Source organism: Bos taurus, chromosome 2 (genome assembly GCF_002263795.3).
Source record: "Bos taurus isolate L1 Dominette 01449 registration number 42190680 breed Hereford chromosome 2, ARS-UCD2.0, whole genome shotgun sequence".
In the NCBI taxonomy this organism is placed as follows: Eukaryota; Metazoa; Chordata; class Mammalia; order Artiodactyla; family Bovidae; genus Bos; species Bos taurus.
In genome coordinates this window covers 113,015,239-113,040,073 of record NC_037329.1, presented here as the reverse complement: position 1 = coordinate 113,040,073, position 24,835 = coordinate 113,015,239, and the positions used below count along the sequence as shown (strand labels likewise).

The 24,835-nt window shown below is 40.0% G+C and overlaps 1 protein-coding gene across 11 annotated transcripts in view; it reads left to right on the top strand.

Annotated features, from left to right (window-relative positions):
- The window catches only part of DOCK10 (dedicator of cytokinesis 10), a 305,001-nt gene that overhangs the window by 126,886 nt on the left and 153,280 nt on the right, over positions 1-24,835 (top strand). For all 11 annotated transcript variants that reach the window (XM_024976734.2, XM_059875928.1, XM_010802445.4 and 8 more), the window contains 2 exon segments: positions 546-665; positions 16,819-16,908. In XM_024976734.2, coding sequence (XP_024832502.1) covers positions 546-665; positions 16,819-16,908 — 210 coding nt within the window.

Genomic DNA, 24,835 nt, shown 5'->3' with positions numbered 1-24,835 from the left:
CTAACTTCTGTCTATATCAGCAAAGAGGCTTAGAGCCAAGCAATTAATCCTGACATAGGATCCATGTTTCAGTGACAACTAAGACAGTCTGTAATACTTTGATTGCTAGCAAGGAGACAGTGTTTTGAAATAGACCCAAGTAGACCTCTCAAGGAAGTATCTAATCCACCAAAAATGATGATGATAATCATAATACTAGAGCAAGTAAGCAGAAGGCCTTTCTTCACATTGACAAAGATCAAGTTTACCCAACTGTCTACTCCAGGGATGTGACAGGGCTGAAAACCATGTGCATGAGGGGCTCGGTGCCAACAGCTTAAGTCACTGAATGAGATGTCAGGTATGTCAAGATCTCATATTATTTCAGATCTGGAAATAATACTTCTGTGGCTTTGCTCCAGATGCCTGGAGTCTCCCTGACTCCCCTGGAAGGACTGCACAGTGTCAAAGCTTTGATGGTTGTAAGAAATGAACTCCAACCACATGTTGAGAAGAAGCGAGATTTTACATGTCGGTGGTTAATGTGATATTTTCTTTGTCTACAGCAAGAAAAGCCTCGGCTTCTCGAGCCTTTGGATTATGAAACTGTCATTGAAGAACTTGAAAAGACCTATCAGAATGATCCCCTTCGAGATCTCCTGTTCTTCCCCAGTGACGACTTTTCAGTAAGTGTTGTCTTTTCAAGCCGTCCAAGTACAGAAGGGCCCCACAGGGTGATATAAGATCCTCCCAAATTGGGTCACTGTCTTTCCTTATAGACTTGGGGAGCTCAGCCCTCTTCCCGTGATCATCCTGAATCACCATCATCACAGAGGGAACTATCATCATCATAGTAATGTCTCTATCATCATATCTGATGATAGAAAGTGCCCAAGGGCCTTCTAATATTGGAAGATTGGAGGCTCAGTGATACAGTGGCCTCTTGGGATGGGAGGGGCATGGGGTGCTGCCTGGCTCCAAGTGGTACTTGTATCCTTTGCAATATCTGGGTTTCTCACCACTTACCTGGCCTCGCAGAGCACTTTCTCCCTTAGGCCATTTGTAACTGAAAGCTTCTAAGCAACTGTAACCAGCCAATAGCAGAGGTGGGAATCTCCTGGCACAAAAGATACAATTCTTTAAAAACTTCACCCTTAATCTTGGTTGTCCTTTGTTGAGTGTTGTGGACAAGGAAAGGGAGGCAAGTGTATCTTCATGGAAGGGTTTGTAATCTGAGACATGTCTCCTTAAGGACAATGATCACAGGCACACAGAGGGTAGTGGAGTGAATGAATAAAAAGGAGATTCATTTTGGAGACACGCACAGTAAAATTATGGATGATGAGCACCCAAGTGTCCCAAACATTCCATCTCTGATCAACTAAAACGTGTTTAAATTATTAATGAATATCTATATAACAGAGATCTCAATGGGCAGATAGCAATGTTTCCCTTTTTTTTTTTCCCTAAAAGTAGTCTTAAGCATTACAAACCTGATCATCTTAAAGTAGATGAAAAGGAAACTTCAAGGTAACCTTGAGAAACAGCCATTGTCCCTGGAAGCCTCTGACAAGTTGCTGGGGCCCCAGGGCTGACACTTCCTCATGCAACCTCAAACCCCCATTCCTTCTTGTGTCTTTGGGACAAATCTGGCTTCTGGCTTCTAAAGGTTCATTTTTTTCACATTTATCCATGGATTAATTAAAAAGTAGATAACTGGAAGTCAACAATTTTCTGTTCCAAGTACCAAGAGTAATGGGAGAAAGGAGTAATGGGAGTAAAGGAGTAAAGTAATGGGAGAAATCTGTAGGCAATAAAAAGAAACTCTTCCAATCTGTTTTTTGGACTTTTAAATGTTTCTCACTTGAGCATTTGACACATTTAAGAGAGACTTATCTTGGGCAGAAATCTCATTTCCGTGGTCAGATCAGGCCACGGGGCCTGAACTGCTAGCACAAAGTTGAACCAAGTTTCGCTTTTTAATTCCACATCCTCCTTTTCTTTCAGACCAAAGGTAAACCTTGATGAACAGTCTCTTTTTGTCAAACAGCATACACAAAACATTGACACTGGGAGCCCCTTTTCTTCTAGCTCTGTTATTGAGAAATATGTCAAAAGCTACTCCAAGTTCCCCCAACTCAAGAAGAGAGTAGAGGGACTTCCATGGCAGTCCTGTGGTTAAAACTTTGTGCTTTCACTGCAGGTGGCATGGGTTCAATCCCTAGTCTGGGAACTAAGATCCCATATGCCATACTGTAACGCCAAAATAAATGATATAAAATATATATTTTGAAAAAGAGAGTAGAGGCATGTGGGCTTCCCTGGTAACTTAGCTGGAAAAGAATCTGCCTGCAATGCAGGAGACCCCAGTTTGATTCCTGGGTCAGGAAGATCCCCTGGCTAAGGGATAGGCCACTCACTGCAGTATTCTTGGGCTTCCCTGGTGGCTCAGATGGTAAAGAATCTGCCTGCAATGCGGGAGACCTGGATTTGATCCCTGAGTTGAGAAGATCCCCTGGAGGAGGGCATGGCAACCTACTCCAGTATCTTGCCTGGAGAATCCCCATGGACAGAGGTACCTGGCAGGTTACAGTCCATGGAGTCACAAAGAGTTAAACACAACAAAGCGAATAAGCACAGAGGCATATAGATGCAATGTAACATTTCATTAATTTGAATTCATTTTTTGGCATCTTTCCACATTCATTTAAACAAAGGCTGATCTGATTACATCCTTCACTATCCTTAATACTGTAAACAAAGGATATCATAACATACTTTGTTATTTTCCTGAGGTAAACATTTCAATAAATACACAGTTCTTTCATCTTGTACTTGCTAAAGACCCTTCTATGACCACCCCCATTGCCTTCCAAATGAAGTGTTTCGCAAGGGATTTTCCAAAATCCGGTACTCACCAATTTCTCAAAACCATTCTCTTCCTCCCTTACCGAACCCCCCTACCCTGTCATACACAGTCACCCTCAGTCCCAACTGGGGTAAAATAATAGCACAGTTCTGAATGGAACACTCTGTCACTCTCATGAAATGTCCTTCCTTTATTCATTCAACAAATTACAAACTCTAATACCAAATGCTAGATATTAATCTCAGAATGGGAAAATAGCAGTGATTAGGCAGAAATTACCTTGTTTTAATGAAGCTTGCCTTCTGGTAGAAGGAATCAGGCAAAAAAAAAAAAAAAGAACGGTAAATAAATTAATTAGCAAGATAATTTGGATAAAGACAAGAGTTCTGTGAAGAATGAACAGGGCCAAGTAATAGAAATAATGAGGAGAAGAACTAAGCTAGACTGGATGCTCAAGGGCACCTCTGACAAGCTGACATTTGAGCTGAGGTCTGAATTCCCAAGGAGGACCAGCCCTGCTAAAAGCTGAGACAGGAAGGAGGGTGTCAGGCTGCAGGAAGTTGCTGCAAAGGCCCTGGAGAGATCTGAGATTGAAGAGCCGTATGGGTGGACCAGAGGGTGGTCAGAGGTCAAGCAAGGACAAGGTAAACATTTGCGTTTTATCCGAAAGGCAAGTGGCAGGTCACCAGAGTGTTTCAAGAAGGGCACCACATGACCTGGTGCATGTCATTAGAAGCTCATCTGGTCTGTGCAGGGAAAACACATAGCGGGTATAGATGAAGCTGGGAGTGTAAACGGGAGCATAGCTTGCAATTAGCAGGTGCTCAAGAGACACTGGACGCCACGCTCTTATCAGAAAATATCATATTAGACAAACAGCTAAATTTTCATTTGCATGAAGCAGTGTTTTGACAAACAAAAGGATAGTGTTGAATATTATTACATCAAGTTGCCGGCTTTTGAACAATGTTCAGATGAATTGTTTTCTCTCGTTCCTACTCTACAACGCAGGGGTTGAAAAACTATGGTTCATGGGTGGCCTGTCACCTAAATTTGCATGTCTCATAACTAAGAATGGTTTTCATGTTTTTTTAAAACAGCACCCTATTTTATTTTCTTCAAAGAATTTTGTTAAATAGTTGAAGGGGAGAAAAGAATATTTTATAATCCATGAAAATTATATGAAATTTATATTTGGGTATCCATAAAGTTTTATTTGAACCCAGTGACCCCTTTTCATTCACCTGTTGTCAGTGGCTGCTTTCATGATATGGCTGCAGAGTTACAACAGAGGTACAGCCCAGGCAGCTCCGTGGTAAAGAATCCACCTGCCAATGCAGGAGACGCAGGTTTGATCCCTGGGTCTGGGGGATTCCCCAGAGGAGGAACTGGCAACCCACTCCTATATTCTTGCCTGTAAAATCCCATGGACAGAGGAACTGGGTGGGCTACAGTCCATGGGATTGCAAGAGTCAGACATGACTGTCCACAAGTACGAGCAGTAATTGCAACAGAGAGAGAGGGCCCTAAGGGATTTACTATCTGACCCTTTACAGAAGAAGTTTGGGAATCCCCACTGTACATTACAACCTCATTTGTTTTGGGGGTTTTCTCCTCTCCTTCTGTGTAAAGTGAAAAGTAAAAGTCGCTTAGTCGTGTCCGACTCTTTGCTACTCCATGGACTGTCCATGGAATTCTCCAGGCCAGAATACTGGAGTGGGTAGCCTTTCCCTTCTCCAGGTGATCTTCCCAACCCAGGGATCTAACCCAGGTGTCCCGCATTGCAGGCAGATTCTTCACCAGCTGAGCTACAGGGGAAGCCCAAGAACACTGAAGTGGGTAGCCTATCCCTTTTCCAAGGAATCTTGCCGACCCAGAAATCAAACTGAGGTCTCCTGGATTGCAGGCGGATTCTGTGTAAAACCCTTCCTTAAATGCCCTCTGCCACTGTGTGCTCCATCCACAGTCTGCATCACATTCAGAGGTGCTGCTCAGCAACAGCAAGGCTTCCATTTACCTGGCTAGGGTATCATTTCCCAGGCCCATCCTTGAGTGGTGGGTAAGGATTCTCTGGGCTTCCCAGGTGGCTCCTCAGAATGAAAGGAGGGCAAGCAGTCCCAAGCTCCCCACTCTCCTTCCAAATGTCCTTTCCGGTTGTGCCTTATGGCTGGAAGAATCCAGCTCACTTCTGTGTTTCCACGTTACCAAGCACCCACACTGCAGCAGACATGATTCATCACTTGGTTTGTTTAATCAATATTTATTCAGGACCCACGAGGCGCTGAATATAGAATAGCACTTCCTAGACAAGAGAGACTGACAAGAAAAACAAAAGCCCCATGTTTAAGCAGTGTGTGCCCTAATATGGATGAAAACTAAAGTCGATTAAGAATGCTCATGGTGAAGAAATAACAAGAGACAAGGGCTTGCTCTGGTCCTCGATACCCCTTAAAGGAGATAATTTTTTACCAAGGCAGTATTCCATGTACACTGCTGGCCCAAGCCATTATCATCCTTTTTCATTTGTATCCCCAGATATAGTCTTTGACTGGTCTTGCTGCATCCTTCTTTGCCTTGCTTTGATTTATTCAAAGGAAGCTTTCGGAAATACAATCAGATAATGCCATGGACATGGAACAGTGGACTGGTTCAAAATTGAGAAAGGAGTATGTCAAGGCTGTATATTGTCACCCTGCTTATTTAACTTATATGCAGAGTACATCATGTGAAATGCTGGCCTGAATGACTCACAAGCTGGAATCAAGATTTCCAGGTGAAAGATCAACAACCTTAGATATGCAAATGATGCCACTCTAATGGCAAAAAGTGAAGAGGAACTAAAAAGTCTCTTGATGAAGGAAGAAAGCAAAAAAGTTGGCTTAAAACTCAACTTTCAGAAAACAAAGATCATGGCATTGTTCCCATTACTTGATGGCAAATAGATGGGGAAGAAGTGGAAACAGTGACAGATTTTATTTTCTTGGGCGTCGGAATCACTGTGGATGCTGACTGATGCCTTGAAATTAAAAGACGCCTCCTCTTCCCTAGTGGCTCAGATGGTAAAGAATCTACCTGCAATACAGAAGACCCAGCTTCGATCCCTGGATCAGGAAGATCCCCTGGAGAAGGAAATGACAACCTACTCCAATATTCTTGCCTGGAGAATTCCATGAACAGAGAAGCCTGGCGGGATATAGTCCATGGGATCACAAAGAGTCAGACACAACTGAGTGACTAACACTTTAACTTTTCTCTTTGGAAGAAAAGATATGACAAAGCAGGACAGGATATTAAAAAGCAAAGACGTCACTTTGCTGACAAAAGTCTGTAGTCAAAGCTATGGTTTTTCCAGCAGTCATGTATGCATCTGAGAATTAGACCATGAAAAAGACTGAGTACTGAAGAATTGATGCTTTGGAATTGTGCTGCTGGGGAAGACTCGTGGCAATCCCTTGAACAGTAAGGAAATCAAACTGGTCAGCCCTAAAGGAAATCAACCCTGAATATTCATTGGAAGGATTGGTGCTGAAGCTGAAGCTCTAATACTTTGGCCACCTGATGTGAAGAGCTGAGTCATTGGAAAAGACCCTGATGCTGGGGAAGAATAAACGCAAAAGGAGAAGGTGGGGACAGAGGATGAAATGATTGGATGGCACCACCACCAACTCAATGGACATGAGTTTGAGCAAACTCTGGGAGATAAGGAAGGACAGGGAAACCTGGTGTGCTGCAGTCCATGGGGTCACAAAGAGTCAGACACAACTTAGCAACTGAATAGCAACAACAGCTATGCTGCACTTCTAGTTAAAACTTTCCAGTGGTTTCCCATTGCCTTTAGAGTCAAATCCAACTTCTCATCTGACTCCTGATGTTGCTGAGTACTTATCTTCCAGTCCTGTTTCCCTCCTAGCATTCTTTGTGCTCACTGAACCTGCCAAGCCCACCTGCTCTGTGGGGCCTTTATGCACCCTGCACAGGGACTTCTATCTTTCATTCATGATTCAGTTCAAATGCTACCTCTTCAAAGAACCATCCTTGATTTCCAACCTACATTACCCCACCCCCACCCTGTGTCACTCACATCCCTTGTTTGCTTCTCTTTATAACACTTACCAGTGCCTAGAAATATCTCAATTTGCTTTTTCACTCCTGTCACATGTTTCTCACCATCAAAGAGTAACCTCAAGCAGGAATGTCCCTGTCTTGATCATGGTGAGGCCGCCAGCAACTGGAATGGCACTTGGCACCAAGCAAAGAGAAAACGAATATTTATTTCATGAATTATCTTTCAGACACATGTAGACTTTTAATTTTTTATTTATTTATTTTTGGCTGTGCCATGTGGCATATGGGAGCTTAATTCCCTGACCAGGAATTGAACTCGCGTCCCCTGCATTGGAAGCAAAGAGTGTTAACCACCGGATTTGCCAGGGAAATCTCTTAGGTTATTGTTTTAGAATATAATTCTGAGTGCTTTTAGGAACCAAAAAGGCCATTCTGAAATGAAATTTGAGAATAAAGAGAATGAAGTCATTGACTTTGTTGAGATCACTAATATGCTACTTTCGTCTTTGACACATCTTAACCTTAAAAAAAAACTGCACTAAGATCATAATCCTCTTCCCCAGAGGCTCATTCCGTGCAGTTCACTGACCAGCACTTAGCCGCCATCAACAAAGGCTGATTTCCTCCCTGTAACACCGTGTACTTATTCACTAGCTGTTACTAGGCAAGGGAGAAATCAATTCATATCTGTATTTTAAGTACCCAACACAACATCTGGCTCATGGGCGTTCAGTAAAGATTGTTGAACATTGAATTAACATAATCTTCTTCTAGATTAAGACACCAAAGTAGAAGTATTTTCCTCTTTCTTGGCCCATGAGGTAGAAATACTTCCTCTGGTGTGTGGGTGCTGGACGCAGGCAGTGTGATCTTCTGCAGTGCTTGCATCATAATGGTTTCTTGGAATAAGCAGTCTAGATGTGTTTATTAACTCATTCATTTCAAAAACACGTATTCCTTCAATAACTGTGTTTGCTACTCTTGTTTTTCTCATCTTTCTTTTTGAAACTGGTAGTGATAGAAACTGAAGACCAAAAAATGAAGAACTTAGTCACCAAACTGTGGCTTCACAAATAGGCAAGGAGAGTAGGGGAAAAAAACAAGAGCTAAAGAACAGTTTCAAGGACATATTGAATCATATTGTGGAGTGATTCCATTGAAGGAGAGGCTGATACAAAAAAGCAGAACAAAAAAGTGAGAAAGCCAGAAATGAGTTTCTTTCTGAGCGAAAGACACAGAAAGCCTGAAGTGGCATCATTTCTAGGAGATGTAAAAACCTTAAAGAAGAAAGTTCAGGGGTTCGAAAGCAATACTGATGCTGTGGAAAGGCCACCCTATCACCTGTATTTCCATCTTGCCCACCCCAGCCACACTGCTGTTTCGTCAGTTTCCTGACCCAGTTGTCTGTGAGCTCTGTTGTAGACAGCAAGGACACCAACAAGACCAAGAAGCCAGCTTGAAAGGTTAGACTTTCAGCACTGGTCAGTGGCATTCTCAAACTCGTAGGTTTACATTACACTCAAAAATAGCCTGTCGAGAGAGTTGACATGATCTTCTCAAATCCTTTCTTCATATCAGTAGTTCAGAATTAGAGTCTCAGGGCTGACAAATACATCCTGCATTTTTTATGACTTATTAGCAGAACTTAGTCAGTTGTGATTTAACATTTGTTCTTTCATAGAATGTTTTTAGCTATAAAAAGCAGCCTGGTATGTGGGGACTTCCATGCTCAACCACATGGGTCATTTTGTCAGAAGAAGCAGAAATACAGACCTTAATATGTCTTAAATGGAAAAGCAGAAAAGCTATGAGTGTTTATTTTCTTCCTCTTTTGTCTCTTACTGAGACACAGCCTAACATTTTATAGGAATGTCAACCTCTTTTTAATCCTTGGTTTCTTAGCCTGAAATCAGACTTTAAATGGCTCTTGGTGTTCATGCAAGAACACTGTGATCGAAATTTAAAAGCTAAGTAAGAGTCTTTGTCAAACTAGATTATTCTAAGTTAGAATATTCCTCTCATTTACAAGCTAAGGAAGCTGAGATTTGGAAAGGCTCTTGTTCAAGGATATAGAGTAACTATGATGACAGAAATCAAGCATAAGCACCTTGATTTTTGCTATAGAGTTTCTGTCGAAACAGCATGCTCTGAGCCAACTGCTTCTTATAAAAATAAGGTGCATGATTTGGGAGAAATATTAACCCCCTGAATCCCACAGTGAGTGGTACCATTGTAGTATTGCAGAGAAGGGGTTCTAGAGGGCTTACTTCAATTCAGTAAAGGATATGTGAAAATGAGACTGCTCTGGACTTGATTGTGCTAGGAATATATGTCCATATAAAGACTTTTGTAGGAATATTCATAGCAGTATTATTCATAATCCAAAGTGGAAGCAACCCAAATGTTCATCAACTGAAGAGTGGATAAACAAAGTGTGGTATGTCTATACAATGGAATATTATTCAGCCATAAAAAGGAATAGAGTACTGATACATGTTATAACATGAGTGAACCTTGAAAACAACCCAAACGTCCATCAAATGAAGTGGATAAACAGTGTGGTATATCCATACAATGGACTAGTATTCAGCAATAAAAAGAAATGAAGTACTAATACATGTGGGTGAACCTTGAAAACATTATGCTAAGCAAAAGAGGCCAGTCCCAAAAAGAATACCCGTGGTATGATTTCATCCACATGCAATGTCCACAGTAGGAGAATCCTTAGACACAGAAAGCTGGTTACAGTTACCTAGGGCTGGGGAAAAGGGAGAAAGGGAGTAACTTCTAGTAGATATGGAGTTTCTTTTGGGGGTGATGAAAATGTTCTAAAATTAAATAGTGATGATGATTGCATAATCCATGCATAGACTTAAAACTACTGAGTTCATTTTGAAAGGGTGAATTTTATGGCAAATCAGTTATATTTCAATAACTGCTATTTTAAAGATGAGGATGTTTTGAGGTGTTAAGATAGGTGTGATGTAGGTGGTCAGAGACAGGATACCAAAAAATCATAAAAATATATGTCTGCATTCAGGTACATCATTCTTTAAAAAGAATAACAATATACCAGAGCCACAATAAAGAGCATGGCAGTACATTTCATTTGTAGTAATATTTTATTGCCAAAGGGGATTTAATGTGGCTTGCTTACAAACAAACAAAACCACACATGTGAAATGACTGGCTGAGTTAATCACTAGCAAAGCTTATGAATCTAAAATATTCTGTAGTTTAGCTGCAGACTTCATGGGTGATACAGACAGTAAATGATATAGTTCAAAGAAGAGAAGATGCGTGATGGATGAATTAGAGAGAATTTTCAGAAGAACTGATATCTATATCAAGCCTGAGATTAGGAAAGAACAAGGTAAAAAGATTTATGAAAGGAGAAGGAAAATGGGCAAGTCATGTGTAGGCATGAGCCCAGAATGAAGGAGAAGTGTGAGCAGCCATTGGAAATGATGCCATGGCGAGTGGCTGTGGGGGATTGTCTTGTGTCTTGCTTCTGTTTGCTCCCCCATGAATCCTTGTCTGCAGGCCTCACAGGGATCAGGCTGTTCCCCTATGCTTCCTGGAGAGTGAGCTCAGACCACAGCCTCTGAGTCCTTGCCGAGGGCAGACCCCAATGCAATACTATCTTTCTGTTGTTAGAACACTGTGATCTATTAATACTCAGAGTTTTCCATACATAAAATGTACTTCCTTGGAGGAGGTGAGACACATTTTGGAGCTTAGAAAATGAAGCACAGAAAAAAGGAAGTGACTTGCTCAGTGGTTTGCTTGTCCAAGAGTAAAAAGGTTTTGAAACAGATTTCCAAAGTTCCCTAATTATATACTTAAATACTATGGTGGATGAATCACCAGGCTTGACCTGGTTGTTTGATGACGAGGGTCCAGTTATGGGCAACTGCTCACCATTTGTGCATTTCCCATACAATTTAACTTTAGCAAAGCAAGAAGGACCTTTCCCTGAAAGCACATTGAAAGTATTAATGTGAAATGCTCGCCTATTAAAAAAAAAATTAAAATCACAATACTCTTCTGAATGGGGTAAAAATGTATTTCAAGCAACAGATGTAGTGTTAAATGTCTGCTCTCCTAGGATAAAAAGCAGTATCAGTGTTTTAATTTGAGAAATTTAGGTGAAGACTACTTTAAAACACATGCTTAGGTTGGAATTGACATGAAGTATTAGTTAATAGTCCTTATTGAGGGGATTGTTGACTCCTCAAGCTCCACTGATGGGTTATTCTAAACACCATCATTATTGTCCACTGTTTTTGAGCAGCTGGGATCAACAACGCTGTCAGAAGAATCTTTGCTCAACTCCAGGATAGGAAAAGAAACTTCTTTTTTAGACTCTTGACAGTGGCCTTTGGCCGATTGAGAAATGGCCGCTGTGTGCTTGGAATGACGACTTCTGCGGTCCCCAGCAGAATGGTGGCTGTGACAAAGCCACAGAGATGACCCACTACACAGTAGAAGGAACCAGAGCGTGTCAGGGCTGCAGTGGAGGATGTCTGAATGTCATGGACCTGAAACTACACACACAGGCCTGCATGTCTTGTTTCGTAAATAAAAGGACAGTTTTTATTTCCAAATGCCTAATCTCTGGACAATAGGCCCCTTATAAGACTCTACCACCAGAAGAGGAGCTTGGCTGAGCGCCAGTTGAGTCTCAGCTCCGTCTCATGCTATTGAGCTCTACTAATTGTCGACCAGAGGGTTTATAAAAGAGAACAGGAAGTCTGTTGTGGCCAAGGCAATTTGTAGTGGTCTGAAAGCATCTAATTCTCAGAAAAGAAATTCTTTGTAGCCATGTTAATACCCTTAACAAATATGACTCTGTATACTTTTCTTCTTATTTAATCAATTTATTTTTGCTTCAACAGAGACACATGAAAGAAATTAAAAATGAGCAAGATGGGGATAAGGGGTGATGAACAAGATGGGGATAAGGGGTGAAGAGGTACAGACTGTTATGTATAAACTAAGCTACAAGGATATATAATACAATACAGGGAATATAGCCAGTATTGTGTAGTAACTATTAACAGAATATAACCTTTAAAAATTGTGAATCACTTTGTTGTCCACCTGTAATTTATATAATATTGTACATCAACTGCACTTCAATTAAAAGTGAAGAAAAGGAATAAAAAAAATGAGTAGAAGCTCTCCAATTCTTAAAGTTGAAATTTTATGGAGGCCTTCTGCTTTTTCAAGTAAAGTCTCCAATATTATGGCAAACTATAACTGAGGTCAGTAGTGTCTTATTCTACATTCCTTTTCTTGTATCTGTGTACTCTGTACAAGGTATTAGATTTGCATGTTGTAAAATATTGTTGTCTATTTCTCATGTGGTTACATAAGAGTGGCTCAGCTCTAACTGCCTTAGTAAAGAACTGACATCATCTCATATCTAGAGGTCATCAGGAATCATACATAACCATCGTACATATTATTAATTTTTATTACTCCAAATTCAATGAACTTCCAATCATACATCAAGTGTGAGCATTACCCTATGTATTTGGGGCCCTAATCTTTACTCTGGTAACATTACAAATCAAATAATCGTGTGATTATCGTTACCGGAAACCCAAGCCCACCTTCCAGAAACCTACTATAAAGAAAAAAAAAACAACTTCTTAAACCAGCTCACTATTCACTCTATTGAACTATACCACAGAGTACTGATCTTAGTGGGACAACAGGCTTATGGTATAACTAAACAGGAAACTAAACTGCAGGTCCCTTCACTGTCCATCAGATTTAGAGTATTTTAGAGAAGATATTATTTTTTTAAAGGCAAGAAATCAATAAGAAACTGTTGTGGATAATGAAAAAGAGGAGTCTTGCTTTAATACAAAAATTTTATTATAAAATAATGATTGAAATATGGAAAAATTTTTGAATTAGAGGGAAAAAAATCCTTAATCTTGCCAGTAGATCACAGTATGTAATGTTCCCTGGAAACCAATCAAGTTACATTGTGTATCTGCAAATTATCTGTCCAAACAGGAAAGAAGTTATCCCCAGATAATTGAAATCCAGCAATAATCCCCAGAGCTCACTTCAAGCACGGATTCTCATCTTCTACTCCAGCCTCAATGGAGTTTGTTTACTGTTTATTTTCTAACAGAGTAAATAACATAAAAGAAACAATTTGAAAGAGGCAATTCAAAAGGAATAAAAATGTAAAATCTAAATAATAGTAAGTTCTACACTGACTCCCGAAATGTAGGACTTACTATGAAAATGCAAATTCGTGAAGTGTTTCATACTTTGGGGGCTTCCCAGGTGGCTCTGTGTGTCTATGTTAGTTGGTCAGTCATGCCCAACTCTTTGTGACCCCGTGGACTATAACCCACCAGGGCCCTCTGTCCATGGATTTCTCCAGGCAAGAATACTGGAGTGGGTTGCCATTCCTTCTCCAGAGGATTTTCCCAACCCAGAGATTAAACCCATGTCTCCTGCATTGCAAGCAGTTTCTTTACTGTCTGAGCCGGATGGCGCTAGTGGTAAAGAACCCTCCTGCCAGTGCAGGAGGTACAAGAGACCTGGGCTCAGTCCCTGGGTTGGGAAGATACCCTGGAGTAGGAAATGGCAACCCACTCCAGTATTCTTGCCTGGAGAATCCCATGGACAGAGGAGCCTGGTGGGCTACACTCCATGGGGTCACAAAGAGTTGGGCACGACTGAAGCAACTTAGCACACACACGTTGGCCCCAGCATGCTTCACATAGGAAGTAATTGTTCCCTGTATGTGTATCTACACTTGGCTTGAATCAATAGCTATGGCCTCTGAGCACTTCCAAACTTCCTTCACACACTACAGTCAAATCCTGGGACAAACACACTGACAGAGAGGCTCTTTATCTGTTTCAAGATGAGCTTTTATTTTTGCCATATGATGTATCTTGAATATAATTTTCTCATTATTTTGTATCCCTTGATCATGTTACATTCACATGACATTCTTCTTCTTTCAGGGTCCAAACACCATCTTCCCAATATGCACATATATACATGCACATCCACACACTCATTCACTCACAGATACACTCACATACCACACTCAGTCACATGTGACACACACTCACCATGCACATACACACACGCACACTGTCAACTACAGCCTACCTCCATGCATAATCACATAGACACTACACACACACACCAGACACACATCACACACACATGCATTCACACAGGCATACACAACAGGCAACCACAGACACATACCCCACACACTCAACAAGTAAGTATTTGAGCACCCAGCCAGGCACTGAGGTTATAACAGTGAACAAAACAGACCAGATTTCTTTCCCACCAGGAGCTTATATCAAGAGTAAAGAAAAAATTGAAGAAAATATGAGCCTAGGATTAGAAGATGAGGAATGATTCTGCCCCTGGTGGCAGAGCTGCAGTTGCCATTGTGAACTCAGAAGACTAAATTCCCTGGACCCCTCCCCTTCCCGTTCTGTGAAAGTAAGGACAGATTTTGAGACTCTCATCTACTTAAATAATTAGAAGGGAAAATGCCCTTCATCTGTTGTTGTTGTTTAGTCACTAAGTCATGTCTAACTCTTCTGCAACCCCGTGGACTGTGTAGCCTGTCAGGCTCCTCTGTCCATGGAATTCTCCAGGCAAGAATACTGGAGTGGGTTGCCATTTCTTTCTCCAGGGGATCTTCCCAACCCAGAGACTGAACCCATGTCTCCTTCATTGCAGTCTGCGCTTCATCTAGAACAGCTCACGTGAATCCTGAAAGTGAAAATGTCAGTAGCTCAGTCATGTTTTACTCTTTGCAACCCCATGCGCTGTAGCTGGCCATACTCCTCTGTCCATGAGATTCGCCAGGCAATAATACTGGAGTGGGTTGCCATCCCTTCTACAGGGGATCTTCCTGACCCAGGGCTTGAACCTTAGTCTGTTATGTCTTCTACATTGCAGGCGGATTCTTTACCATCTGAGCCACCAGGAAATTGTGCTATATGATTTGTAGGTTTGACAGTGTACAAAATAAAAGATCCCAACTGTTGGTACCATGTATGCTAACAGACTCATCATCCCAGCACCCCTGTAATCACCAAGGAGAACAGAATAAAGGAAGCTGGTGGCTGAGGTTGCAAACTTACATGGCATCCCATAAGATAATATACAGAAGAAACAATCTATGCATTACATTTTAAATGTTTTCTTTGAAGAGATACTTTATCCTTTTAGTTGATGTATATTCATTTAATAAAAATTGGTTTGTTTAGCTTAAAGTTGAAGATGTTTTATTTCTATGAAAATAAAGACGCCAAAACCATGACTTATTTTCTTCAAGGTCTAGACTTACTGAATACCCTTTCTTCTCTCCCACCCTATCTGTGGCTACACACACGCAGCTTCTGAAAGGCATCAAATTTACCCTGTGAATATTCAGGAGATTATTCAAAGTAGGATTGACATATTGCTGATTTTATAGGTTTTCTTTTTCATTTCAAATGTATTTTATCATTAGCAGCAACAAAGGTACCAATATAAATAGTCAAAATATACAGATGCCCAAATTTTTGTTTTCTCCATGGAAGGAAACAGCTTAAAATTGTGAGCTCCACAGAGAAAACAGTGATCTGTAATATCATCCTCTTCCATTGTATATTGGGAATACATCCCAAGATGCCTAGTGGATGCCTGAAAGTGTAGATGGTACTCTGTAAATACTATTTTTTCCTATACACGCATACCTGTGATGATGTTTAACTTATAAATTAGGCACAGTAAAAGATTAACAAGAGTAACTAATAGTAAAATAGAACAATTATAATAAAAAATATGTGAATGTGGTCTCTGTCTCACAATATCTTCTCATACTGTACTCAGCCTTCTTCCAGTGACGATATGATAAAATGCCTAGGTGATGAGATGAAGTGAGGTTAATGATGTAGTGACATAGTATTAGGCTACTATTTATTGACCTTCTGACAATAAATCAGAAGGAGGGTCATCTGCTTTAGGTGATCCTGGATCCTGGAACCCTGAGAAGATCAATGAGATAAGATAGTGGGGGCAGGCAGAGGGGAGTGGCTTGAGATACCATCATACGTCTCAGAACAGAACACTAGAAGTTTCCATTTAATATTTTTGGACCCTGGTTAACCACAGGTAACTGAAACCACAAATAAGGAGGGACTAACTGTAATGCTCGGAGAAGGCGATGGCACCCCGGTCCAGTACTCTTGCCTGGAAAATCCCATGGATGGAGGAGCCTGGTAGGCTGCAATCCATGGGGTCGCTAAGAGTTGGACACGACTGAGCGACTTCACTTTCACTTTCATGCATTGGAGAAGGAAATGGCAACCCACTCCAGTGTTCTTGCCTGGAGAATCCCAGGGACAGGGGAGCCTGGTGGGCTGCCATCTATGGGGTCGCACAGAGTCAGACACGACTGAAGTGACTTAGCAGCAGCAGCAGCAACTGTAATGCTCCCTGGTGGCTCAGACAGTAAAGAATCCACCTGCAGTGCAGGAGACCCAGGTTCTATTCCTGGGTCGGGAAGATCCCCTGGAGAAGGGCATGGTAACCCACTCCAGCGTTCTTGCCTGGAGAATTCCATGGACAGAAGAGACTGGTGGGATCCGGTCCATGGGGTCGAGGAGTCTGACACAACTGAGTGCTACTGACTAATGCTTTCATGCTTGAAACTGTAATGCTACTAGTGGTGATCAAAAGAGGTATGAATCTTCCCTCGTAGAGAGTAAATTGCTAAGAACTATGGAAGTTTCTGTCTTCTCTTATCCTCAAATACTGAGATCTAATACACTTTCTTATTGTGTCTTGGGTATAGTGGTCTACACAATGCTTTCAAGTTGGAAGATTTAATTCCCTTTCCTTGTTGTTCTCAGACCACCACAGTATCTTGGGACATCCGAACCTTGTATTCAACAGTACCTGAAGATGCAGAGCACAAAGCAGAAAATTTACTGGTGAAAGAGGTAAATGCAATGCTTCCAATCCATTATTTTAAAAAGTTTTGTTTTCCCCTATGTAGTTCTTAATGCAACTTATTATTTTTGCTGTCTCCCTCTCTTTTTCAATAGAGAATTCCAACTACAGTTGTTAGTTAATGTCTTTCAACCTTTATTACTTATTTCCTGTGAATCATTTTTCATTGTCTGGTGACCATTTGAGTTCTGGAACTTTTAAATTTTGTTTTTACTTAATTTAAAATCCCCACATTGAGAAATAATTGAGTATTCCTAACAAAAAGATTTAATTTTATTTTACTTATTTGGGTTGACTTATAGGAAATGCCATATTATGTGAGAATTTTGGATAACAAAGTTTTTAAAAGAGATATTTCTTTCAAGTATTAACTATGGAAATAGTTAATGACTTCACTGGTAGCTTAGTGGTAAAGAGTCTGCCTGCCATTGTAGGAGACGCAAGAGACACAGTTTTGATCCCTGGGCTGGAGAATCTCCTGGAGAAAGAAATGAGAGACCACTCCAGTATTCTTGCCTGAAGAATTCCATGGACAGAGGAGCCTGGTGGGCTATAATCCACAGTCGCAAAGAGTCAGACATGACTGAGCTCACACACACACAAAACCATTTGGAAAGGACTGATAAATTCTGTTGGTGTGTAGCATCTATCTGCATTTTGTTGGTGTGTGTGTTAATCACTCAGTCGTGTTTGACTCTGCAACCCCATGGACTGTAGCTCGCCAGTCTCCTCTGTCCGTAGAATTCTCCAGGCAAGAATACTGGAGTGGATTGCCATTTCCTTCTCCAAGTTGGTATAAAACTGCTTATTCTAGCCCGACTACAGGCAACTTTGGGGCAGGGATTGGACACACACTTAACATCTGTTTCTCATTTGTTTGAAAGTGAAAATGAAAGTGTTAGTAGCTCAGTTCAGTTCAGTCCCTGAGTCACATCTGACTCTTTGCAACCCCATGGACTGCAGCATGCCAGGCTCCTCTGTCCATCACCAACTCCCAGAGCTTACATAAACTCATGTCCATCAAGTCAGTGGTACCATCCAACCATCTCATCCTCTGTCATCCCCTTCTCCTCCTGCCCTCAATCTTTCCCAGCATCAGGGTCTTTTCAAATGAGCCAGTTCTTCACATCAGGTGGCCAAAGTATTGGAGTTTCAGCTTCAACATCAGTCCTTCCAATGAACATCCAGGACTAATCTCCTTTAGGATGGACTGATTGGATCTCCTTGCAGTCCAAGGGACTCTCAAGAGTCTTGTCCAGCACCACAGTTCAAAAGCATCAATTCTTGGGCACTCAGCTTTCTTTATAGTCCAACTCTCACATCCATACATGACTACTGGAAAAACCATAGCTTTGACGAGATGGACCTTTGTTCGCAACGTAATGTCTCTGCTTTTTAATATGCTGTCTAGGTTGGTCATAGATTTCTTCCAAGGAGCAAGTGTCTTTTAATTTCATGGCTGCAGTCACCATCTGCAGTGATTTTGGAGCCCCAGAAAATAGTCTGACACTGTTCCTATTGTTTCCCCATCTATTTGCCATGAAGTGATGGGACTGGATCCCATGATCTTTTCTGAATGTTGAGTTTTAAGCCAACTTTTCACTCTCCTCTTTCAGTTTCATCAAGAGGCTCTTTAGTTCTTCTTCATTTTCTGCCATAAGGGTGGTGTCATTTGCATATCTGAGGTTATTGATATTTCTCCTGGCAATCTTGATTCCAGCTTGTGCTTCATCCAGCCCAGCATTTCTCATGATGTACTCTGCATAGAAGTTAAATAAGCAGGGTGATAATATGCAGCCTTGACCTACTCCTTTCCCAATTTGGAGCCAGTCTGTTGTTCCATGTCAAGTTGTAACTGTTGCTTCTTGACCTGCATACAGATTTCTCAGGAGGCAGGTAAGGTGTTCTGGTATTCCAATCTCTTTAAGAAGTTTCTATAGTTTTTTGTGATCCACACAGTCAAAGGTTTTGGCATAGTCAATAAAGCAGAAATAGATGTTTTTCTGGAACTCTTGCTTTTTTGATGATCCAGCGGATGTTGGCAATTTGATCTCTGGTTCCTCTGCCTTTTCTAAATCCAGCTTGAACATCTGGAAGCTCATGATTCACCTACTATTGAAGCCTGACTTGGAGAATTTTGAGCATTACTTTGCTAGCATGTGAGATGAGTGTAATTGTGTAGTAGTTTGAGCATTCTTTGTCATTGCCTTTCTTTGGAATTGGAATGAAAACTGACCTTTTCCAATCCTGTGGCCACTGCTGAGTTTTCCAAATTTGCTGGCATATTGAGTACAGCACTTTCACAGCATCATCTTTTAGGATTTGAAATAGCTCAACTGAAATTCCATCACGTCCACTAGCTTTGTTCATAGTGATGCTTCCTAAGGCCCACTTGACTTCACATTCCAGGATGTCTGGCTCTCGATGAGTGATCACACTATCATGGTTATCTAGGTCATGAAGATCTTTTTTGTATCATTCTTAGGTGTATTGTTGCCACCTCTTCTTAATATCTTCTGCTTCTACTAGGTCCATGACATTTCTTTCCTTTATTGTGCCCATATTTTCATGAAATGTTCCCTTGGTATCTCTTATTTTATTGAAAAAAATCTCTATCTTTCCCATTCTATTGTTTTCCTCTATTTCTTTGCATTTATCACTGAGGAAGGCTTTCTTATCTCTCTTTGCTATTCTTTGGAACTCTGCATTCAAATGGGTTTATCTTTCCTTTTCTCCTTTGCCTTTCAGTCCTGTCTGACTCTTTGCAACCCCATGGACTGTAGCCCACCAGGCTCCTCTTTCATGGGATTCTCCAGGCAAGAATACTGGAGTGGGTTGCCATTCCCTTCCCCAGGGGATCTTCCCAACCCAGGGATCGAACCTGGGTCTCCAGCATTGCAGGCAGATTCTTTACCATCTGCACCACCAGGGATTGAATGAATAAGTGTAGCCAGTCCTTCCTTTACAGAATATGCAGTGGTAACATTTAGCCTAGCACGGATCACACTGAAAGTAGTGGAATCTAAATGCAATCTTTAATCCTAAGAAAACAGTGTATCCCAATTAGGATTTAATAAAGGTACATAAAATAGCAAAACCCTTTCTCAGCTTTTAAGCATATTTGTATGAGTAGAAGTTTATTAATCAGATTATTCCTAATCATACATATTTTATGTTGGACCATTCAGTCCACACCATCTTTGCCATAGAGTTGTCTTTTTCTCCCCAATTCTGTCATTTCATATTTATTTTCTCAAAGTTCACATTAAATTACAACATCTTCTAAGAAGGTGATGAGAAAAAATGAGTAAAATGTCATTCAGAAAACATCAGGATATCTGATTATACTGTTTTCACATTTACTAATAAAAGTATGACATCAGTACCAGAGTATTTTGTTTACAGTTACCTTAGAGGAAGTTTCCGTATCTCGTAGGGCATCATTGTTTTTTGTTTTTTTTGTTTTTAAATAAGCTGGTAAATCATTTTCTGCACAAGCAAATCAAAATCATTGAGACCAAGTCTACAAAAGTCCTGTAGTAAGCATGTGTTAACTTAGGTATGATTTGAAATATTTATGATGTTCAAATTCCTAACAGGGAATATTTAACTAGGTCTTTTATGTTTTCTTTACTAAACTATTGTACTTTTTGTTGTTGTGGCCCAGTTGCTCAGTCGTGTCTGACTCTTTGTGACCCCATGGACTGCAGCACGCGAGGCTTCCCTGTCCTTCTCTATCTTCCGGAGTTTCTTCAAACTCATGTTCATTGAGTCAGTGACGCCATCCAACCATCTTATCCTCTGTCGCTCCATTCTCTTCTTGCTCTCAATATTTCCGAGAATCAGGATCTTTTCCAGTGAGTCGACTCTTCACATCAGTTGGCCAAAGTATTGGAACTTCAACTTTAGCACCAGTCCTTCCAATGAATATTTAGGGTTCATTTCCTTTAGGATTGATTGGTTTAATCTCCTTGCTGTCCAAGGGACTCTCAAGAGTCTTCTCCAACACCACGGTTAGAAAGTATCAGTTCTTCAGTGCTCAGCCTTCTTTATAGTCCAACTCTCACATCCATACATGATTACTGGAAAAATCATAGCTTTGATTATATGGACCTTTGTCAGCAAAGTGATGTCTCTGCTTTTTTAATACCCTATCTAGTGTATTAAATGCACTTCCTTCTTTAAAAACCTTTAACTTTGTTGTTCAATTTATTTCCACATATTTTATACTATTGTTGCAAAATTGTGAGTAGACTTCTTACTATTTATTGCTGATATTTTTTAAAAGCTACTGATTTTCAAATTTAAAATTTCTTTTTTTCTAATAAGTATATTGTTTCCTTAATTTTTGTGTTATTATCTAATATCTCTAAAACAATATTGAATAATAATTCCAATCAGGCATCCTGTCTTATTCTTGATTTGGTGTTTTATGATAGTTTCAGAGACAAAAGAAATGTCTAAGAAAGGTCTTTCTGGTCTTAATCATGTTTAAGAAGGACCTTTCTTGGTCTCCACAGTGTTTATAAAGACTGGATACCCAGTGTTACAAAATTCATATCCAGCCTATTGACATAATAGCTTTTTTTTGCTTGAATTTAGTGCTGCAATAGAATTAATAGGTTACTGTCCTATGAAAACATACTTGTGTTTCTGGTTTAAACTTTCTTATTCAAGTTGTATTTCTACCTTAATTCTTTGCTGCATTAGAATTGCTAATTTTTTTCAAATTTTCGCATTTATATTCATGAGTGAAATCTGGCTCTAGTTTTCTTTTATTTCTTTGGTATTAGAGAAATGTTAACTCTTAAAAATAGACATTCTCCATCTTTCTCTGCCTTCTGAAATTAAAAAAAAAAAAAAATAATAAGCCAGTGAAAGCAACCAAGTATTTGAAACAGACCCAAATGCGTATGGTTACTTGATAACTGGTAAATGTGGCACTTCAAATTCCTGGTGAAGGGTGGACTGTTCTACAAATACCACTGGGCTATCTGTTTTAGACAAAAGTAGTTAAGGCTGTATCTAACAGTACATGTAAAAATTAATTCCAGATGAATTTTTAATATCTTAATTTCAAAAGCAGAAGCTGTAAAAACATAGGAAGACATTTTTAAATGAAAAGTTATGAAAAATACATGCATTTAACAAAGTCTTGAATTTTTATGATGAATGGTGCCATCAATAAAGCCAAAGAAAATGGTTAGAGAATTTATTCACAACTCATATATCTTTTCCCACACTCCCCCACAGACATTCCTAATACACAAAATTCTATAAATTAATAAGAAAAAGGTAAATAACCCAAGAAAATATGAGCACAAAGAAAGGAGCAGGAAATTCAAAAAGAGCAGGAATTTTAAGTTGGCCCAGAGGAATGTAGAATTGCCAAGCTACACTTGTAATCATAGAAATACAAATTTAAAAAAAAATGATGTATAATATGTGAATGAAGAAATGAGAGTAGGCATATAGGGAGACAAACACTATCACATAATGCTTCTAATTTTCACATGTCTGTGGCATTTAGAGATACTCAAATGTGTATAAATATGCAGCATACATTTTAGAAAAACGAACACTAGAATATAAAATACAGTTACAAGCATGAGTACAGTGTGCATGCATGCATGCTCAGTTGTTCAGTCATGTCCAACTCTTTTCAACCCCATGGACTGTAACCTGAAAGATTCCTCTGTCCATGGGATTTCCCAGGCAAGAATACTGGAGTGGATTGCCATTTCCTTATCCAGAGGATCTTCTCAACCCAGGGACTGAGCCCGAGTCTCCTGCATTGGCAGGAGGGTTCTTTGCCACTGAGCCACCAGGGAAGCCCAATTTGTAATATCAGCTGATATAAGTGGGGTTGAATATGTTTTGGCACATCTACATTTTATAATAATAAGTAGGCAATAAAAATTATACACATTTAACTGCATTAACTGGAATGCCCAATGTATAGATTCTGTATTGTTGTGGTTACAAATTTTTTTAATAAAAAATATTTTGAAAAAGTTAGAGTATATCTAAAAATACTGCCAAAATTGGAAGCAGTGTGAGTCTGTTCCCTAAAATTGTCTCCAAAAGTTAAAATCCAACTGTATACTTCCAGTCATTAGGTAGTCACTTTAGAGACTTCATCACCCTAAACTTTTCTGTTGTAAATCTCAGGACAGAGCATCTGTCTTGACAGTGTGAATGAATCTTCTTACCATGTTTTTCCCACCCTTGTGGATCTAAAGTAGAAGAAAGTGGAAGAAGCCTGGGAAGAAACTCTTTTATTCCCTGCTAATTTTTCCAGATCACTAGCAGTGAAAACCCTGTGAAGATCCCCATAGTTGTACTTGTTTTTAAGGATGGAGATAAAGAGAAAACTTATGCCTTGGGATAGAAGACAAACATCACGTGATGATAAAGGAATATGAATAGTCGAGCCTGGGGACAGTAGATAAAAAGAAAGGGGTCCCTAAAAAGCTGGGTTAAGACTGAGAAATAACCCCAGAGAAGTAGGCTGCCAAGAAGTCTTGACCTCAGTAGCTAATAGCTGCTGATCGTCATTGACTAGTTACTTTGGGCCAGATATGCTTTTCAGGCCTTTTCTTGCAATAATTACAAACGTACGTTTCATCATCATCATCACCTTCTAATGACAAGGAGACTTTCATAGAAAAATTAAGGAACGTGTCCAGCATTATACAGCTGGGAATAGACGGGCCCAGCATCCCAGCCCATGCTGTCTGGCCCCTAGCCTCTTAACCACGATGCTGACTGCCGTGTGTGCTTTGCTATAGCTGCCCTCTGGAAAGAACACTTGCCTCAGTCTTCGCCCTAACAACCCCCTGTGGCTTTGTAACCCTGATGCCTGTAGTTATTGGACCATACTTGCAAAATATTGACTGAATTTTTCCAACCAGAGTAAGCCAGCCCTGAAGTGAATTCATATTGCCATTTTTGTAGGATTTTGTAGAAACACGTGTTCCCCTTACAGTGGCTGCTGTATTGCAGTAAGCAACCTTTTTGATCCACCCTGTGCTCAGTTGCCCTGTTGCTCCCCAGGCAAGGATAAATACCCTGATTGCTAGGCAACAAATTGGCATGAATCTTATTTAAACACCCCAAGTTCAACACTAATGTTGCATTCTGCCTCTCTACACTCTACTTTTGACAACTCTGAGCCTCTTAGGAAAGGCAGTGAGCATTCTTTCCTTTTTCAAATCTTGAATAACTTTGTGCTTTAATAAAATGAGCAATCTCTTCCTTTACTGTTTAATCTGTTATTATTTCTTTTTTGTATCTATGAAATGTAAGGTTAAGTATTCTCCCAGACAAGAGTATAGGTGTACTTCACATCCACTAAAGCACTTCACAGTTATGTAAAACTAACATGAGTCAGAGTTTGGCAACATTCTATATATAGGTTAGATATGTAGGTATATATATGTATATATACGTGTATATATATATATGTAGAGAGAGAGAGCACTTTATGTTACAGAACTGCTACCTCATTTTAAACCCTACAAAGCAGGTTCTGAATGATCAATAACTTGCCCACTTTCACACAGAGTGGGAATTAACACCATGATTTTACCCACTTTTACCTCTGACCCTTTGAAAAACACCTTTAAATCATGCTCTTAATATCCTGATCTAATGGGGCTATTTTCACTGTGTACAAGGGAATATATCCTTCATTTAGACAAAGATTTCCTCTTTCTGCCTCAGTTTCTCCATCTTTAAATGATATTAATAATCCCAATGCCATGTTTCTAGAAATAAATATAGCAATAGTATGAAAACACTTGGAACATAACTGGGAACCAATGTCTTTATCTGATCCTCATAAATAGCCTAAAATCAACATCTGTAACCATAAAAATTATAAAAGACTTCCATGATAAAACAAGCACCACTTCC